Source organism: Ursus americanus, chromosome 33 (genome assembly GCF_024610735.1).
Source record: "Ursus americanus isolate L20-20 chromosome 33, mUrsAme1.1.p, whole genome shotgun sequence".
In the NCBI taxonomy this organism is placed as follows: domain Eukaryota; kingdom Metazoa; phylum Chordata; class Mammalia; order Carnivora; family Ursidae; genus Ursus; species Ursus americanus.
The window spans coordinates 30,461,261-30,466,449 of NC_142159.1; the positions used below are offsets into that span (position 1 = coordinate 30,461,261).

The following is a 5,189-nucleotide window of genomic DNA, read 5'->3' on the forward strand; positions in this document are numbered from 1 at the left end:
GAAAAACAGGTAGTCTCCTCTAGGTGCCTGTGCAGAAGCGATTGTGTGGTGGGGAGAACCCGAGCTGCCCCTGCCCCGCCCAGTGCCCCGGGCAGACAGGGGGGCCGTCGGTGGAGGGCAGGCGCGAACTTTGCTTGACACTAGAGTAGAATCAGCCTCAGAAAGGAAAGGCAGCCCAGAGTGGGACCCTGAAATGGGCGTTGGGACAGGGGTCAGCTGCCGACACCCACTATGCAGACCCACAGCAGTTGAGCTGACCCTTCGCGGCTCGCCATTCTGCTCACTCCATTGCTCAGAGAAGCCCCCAAGGCTCTCCCAGACCTCTCCTGGGACCAGAAGCCTCTATGTCCCTGTGCCTCTGCCTGTCCCTTCCCCTTCTCCCTCGGCCCCTGTGGCCCCTGTGGCCCCTGTGGCCCCTTTCCCATCCTGGGGATGCCATTCCCTCCCCCTGGGGCCTTGCAGAGCTGCCTTCTCCCCAGAAGATCCCCCCGCGGAGAAGACTTCCGGACACCTGGTCAAAAGAAGAGTTTCCTCTCCCCCAGCAGCCCACCCATTTCTCTGTTATAACAGAACGATTGTTTTTGCTTGCCATCTCCTCCGACACCGGATTAGAAGCCCCAGCAGCTGGCCAGGCCCACAGTGGGCCTCCGGAAATGTCAATGGGATGGGTACCACACCGCTGCCAGGCCACCGTGGACTGGGCACCGGGAGTGCTCAAAAGACTGGCCGTGCGACATAATTCTAGATGAAAGCAATATCGAACAGGAAAATAATAGAGTCTTGTTTCTGCCACTATGCCACTTTGAAACAAAGATTTTAACAATTGCTCCCCAGTTTTTTGTGAGCCCTACTTCGTTGGTGGTTCGCCGGCTGTTGCATAATCTAGGAGTGTGACATCACCAGCCCCAAGGCATCCCCTCATCTGGCTTGTACCCTCACCGACCTTCACCCTGAGATGTCACCTGATTATCGGGGGGCGTTGCCAGCCCGGCCAATGACATCTTTCTGCTCATCGGTGACATCACCCCACCTGTCCTGCAATATCACCCTCGTCGTTTTATGCCATCATTTAATTGTCCTGTGACGCCACCCTGCCTGCCTCGACTTCAGCCAGCCGACCTCTCTCCTGCCCAGCGGCTGGTGTTCCACGTTCGCCGTTCAACAGGCCTTGATTACGTGAGCGGGCGGTGGGGGTCCTGGGACTCTGAGCACGCGGCGGGTCAGATGAGGCTGTGCAGAGACCCTTGGCCCCGGGCGGGGACCCGGAATGGCGGAGGAAAACGGAAGGGGCACGTGGGCCGAGGCTCGCCTACTCCTCAGGGGCGCCTGACCCATTTCCCCTTGCGACTTGTGCTTTCAGAGTTCCTGCCGCGAACTCTGCGCCCCATCCCCACCCGGGGCCCCGCGGGGCTGAACTGGAGCCTCGCGCCCAGCCCGGGAGATTCGCCGCCCCGGGCAGCCCGAAGAGGCCGGGTCCTGGCACACGGCGCGGGACGCGGCCGCGAGGAGGGGCCGGCGATCTTCCCGCTCCGTCCCGGCGTAGCTAGAGGCGGGCGCGGGCCGGGGCCGCCGCTTGCCTTTGTCGCGGGCCGGGCTGGTGGGCCGGGAGCCTAGGCGTGCCCGACATTTGGCGGGGGCGGCAGGCCGGGTGGGCGGCCGACGCAGGGCGGGGGGCGGGCGGGCGGAGCGCAGCCTCTCATTGGCCGGCGAGAGTGTGGGAAAGAAGGCCGAGCCGGGTTCACACACCCTGCGGCCGCGCCGCCTTAAATAGCCGAGCGCCCGGGATCTCTTCGCGCCGGCCTGCAGCCCGGGACCCGACGGAGAAGAGCACGGGACGCCACGCGCCCGCCAGCCCCTGGCGGCGCCCTCCGCCTGGCTCCGGAGGCGCGGGGGCGCACCATGCCTGCGGACACCCCAGGGAAGCCGAGAGCCTCGCCGCTGGCAGGAGCGCCGGCCAGCGCCAACGGAACCCCGAATAAGCCCCGAAGCGCGGCGGAGCACCGAAAGGTGGGGACCTGGCGGGGCGTGGGTTGGGAGGCGTGGGGGCGGGACGGACGGACGGACGCGGGACTCAGCCACAGCCCGACCCACAGTCTTCCAAGCCGGTCATGGAGAAGCGGCGCCGAGCGCGCATCAACGAAAGCCTCTCGCAGCTCAAGACCCTCATCCTGGACGCCTTCAGGAAGGATGTAAGTCGGGGTCGGGAGGTGAGATCGAGGGGCGGAGGTGCGGAGCTCGGAAGTCTTGGCGCTACTGGGCTGCAAGCCTCCCACGCCCGCCCTACCCCCAGAGCTCCCGCCATTCGAAGCTGGAGAAAGCAGACATCCTGGAGATGACGGTGAGGCACCTGCAGAGCCTGCGGCGAGTGCAGGTGACAGGTGAGGCGCGGGCAGCCGCGGCGTGCGGGGGGCGGCGCGGAGCTGACGGGGAGCCGCGCGGGACCACCGCGGCGGGAACCGACCGCCCGTCTCCTGCCGCCCCCGCAGCCGCGCTCAGCGCTGACCCTGCCGTCCTGGGCAAGTACCGCGCCGGCTTCAACGAGTGTCTAGCGGAGGTGAATCGCTTCTTGGCCGGCTGCGAGGGCGTCCCGGCCGACGTGCGTTCTCGCCTGCTTGGCCACCTGGCGGCCTGCCTGGGCCAGCTGGGGCCCTCGCGCCGCCCGGCTCCACCGCCCCCCGCTGCGGAGGCCCGGGCGCCCGAGGTCTACGCCGGTTGCGCGCCGCTCCTGGCATTCGACCGCCCCTTCCCCCTGCTGCGCGCTGGGTCCGCATTCGCGCAGCGGCTCCCTCCGGGCCTGACTGGGGCGCCCCCCAACGTCCCTAGGGCGACGCTGCGGAACCGGGGCGCGCCCTGGAGGCCGTGGCTGCGGTGAGGCCTCGACCCTCAGACTGTGGCGGAGGCTGCACCCCGTTCTAGGGCCGTGGCCTCTGAGTGTACCGGAGAATACTTGTTTCCCGAGGCCGCGTCGAGAGAGTTTGATCTTTTTTTGTCTTTGTGAAGACTCCAGTCTAGCGTTTTGCCGGGGGGGTGGGGGGGTGGGGGGTGGGGGGGGGTGTCTGCTGGTTGCTTCGTCCTGACTTCAGGGGCGGGACTGCGGGTGGCCCTTCCCCAGGCTGTGTACCCCAAGGCTGGGCCGGTGTGCCCGCATCCGTGCACTCCCTCCCGGGAGTGTGGGGGACGTGAGAAGCCACTCGGCAAAGTGACAGTCACCGCATTTTCCACAACGCAACCCAGTGTCGGAAACCAGTTTGGCGGCATCACTGCGCAAGGATTTTTTGTTTGTTTGTTTTTTAAGGTACCTTACCGCAGTCCCACTCCTGTGGACCTTGGAAGGTGGAGACATTGTCACACTCTTGTCCTGGGCGGCTGAGCTGTGGCGGGAGGTGATCACGCCCTGAAGCTTCAGTTCTGGCTTGGTCCACTCCCTACTTTGTTCTCATGGGTCAACTGCAAAGCTGCCTGGACTGAGCCTGCCCCAGGCCAGTGTCTGGCCAGGGGAGGAGTGCCATCAGGAGAGGGTGACTGAGTCCTAAGGACAGGAACTGGGGCAAGGCTTGCCAAGAGCACTCAGTGTCAGGGTTGGACGGGTACTCTCCCACCAGAGTCCAGTCCTGCTGTGGACCCTGGGAGGGGAGGTCTCCCCCACAGTGGGAAAAGACTTGGACGGTGGTCCTGCCCATGCCTCTGTTCTGAGCACCTGCTGTGTCAGCCTGATAGCCCTGGCCAGGAATGCTAGGCAGCATTGGACATCAGCCCTGAGTCACTGTCCTGCGGTCCTAGGTCTCCCTGAGCTGCTGCTGGGGGCTGTGCTCCAGTTGCAATGAGGGGGTGATCTGAGTCATACAAGCCGAGACTGGAGCATCTCATCCTGAGCCCATGTGAGGTTGAGCTAACACTCATTTCCCAAATGCAGCTGAGTTCATCAGATGGTTGCCGGCCGCCTGCCTGGCCAGGGCCCATCAAGGAGAAAGAGGGTGAGTCACTGCTGGAGGTTAGCCTGCTTCTCCTCCAGTGGCTCCTTGGCTGTGTCACAAGCAGGATTCACCTGGGCTCTCCTGCACTCAGCCGTGCTTACCCAGCAGGGACCCCCAAATCCCCACCAAGCCAGTCACCCCCTGTCCTCTGGTTTCCTTGTCCACCTCCCCAAGAGTCAAGGGCCTGGGTCAGTGATCCCAGATGGTGGCAGCTACATGGGCCAGGTACTGTACCCTTGAACATTGCACACTTGGTGATCCTGGCCCTGGGGGAGCTTCAAGGTGGTTCCTCTCCCTTCAGAGCTGCGGCATCCGCAGGACTATGGGGAGAGGAATAGTTGATCATGCCTGGGAAGCCCTCTTGGGCAGGAGACTAGCACAGGGTCTAGTGCTGAAGCTGGGGGGTGGTGCTTTGGGATGTGAAGCCTGGGGGGGTAGGGGGGTGGTTAGGGTCTGTATAAGGCTGGGGCCCACACATCCTGCAGGAAGAAGAGGGACCTCCCTACCTGTGTGGCCAAAGGAAAAAGGGCCACCTGGAGAAATCCCCTGGAACTTGGGCCATGATGAGCTTCCTCCTCCTGTGGGAGGGTAGTGATAACTCTAGACCAGATTCCTGGCCTCCCATTCCCTCCCTGCCTTACTTCCTGTCCTTCCCACCCCCACTCCCATGCCACATTTTACTTCCTATTTCTGGTAATCTCTTCTCAACACTGTTGCCAAAGGGAGCTTTGGAGTGAGGACCCCCCAAGGACCTTTCAGGCTCTGTGGGGAACCACACACAGTTCCTCAGACAGGCAGGCTGCTCCTGCTCTCTGTTTGAACTCAGCCTCCCCGCTGGAATTCTCTCCCCACTTGCCCACTGGAGGCAGCCACCCCAGGCTCCGTGGGCTCCAGAGGCTAAGGCCACGTCTGTGTCATTCACTTTGTCCCCAGCACCTGCTGGGAACAGCTCGATGCGGACTGACCTGATTAACTGAATGAAAGACGGAGTCAGGAGGTTTGGGAAGGGTTTTGAAGTGCAGTCGACGTACAGTGTTCCTTTAATCTCAGGTGCACAATACGGTGATTTGACAATTGCCTACGCGAGACAGTGCTCAGCACCACAAGAGCAGTCGTCGTCTGTCAGGGTACAGAATTATCGTAGTAGTATTGACCATATACCCTATTCTGTACTTTCCATCTCTGTGACTTATTTATTATATACCTGGAAATTTG

General features: G+C 62.8%; 1 protein-coding gene across 1 annotated transcript; it reads left to right on the top strand.

The window, feature by feature from the left end:
* The first annotated feature begins 1,727 nt into the window (after positions 1-1,727).
* HES4 (hes family bHLH transcription factor 4) lies at positions 1,728-3,043 on the top strand. The gene is made up of 4 exons (XM_045798272.2): positions 1,728-2,007; positions 2,094-2,189; positions 2,291-2,378; positions 2,487-3,043. The coding sequence occupies exons 1-4, from the start codon at positions 1,900-1,902 to the stop codon at positions 2,870-2,872; spliced, it is 678 nt and encodes a 225-aa protein (XP_045654228.1). The 5' UTR covers positions 1,728-1,899; the 3' UTR covers positions 2,873-3,043.
* The last annotated feature ends 2,146 nt before the right edge of the window (positions 3,044-5,189 follow it).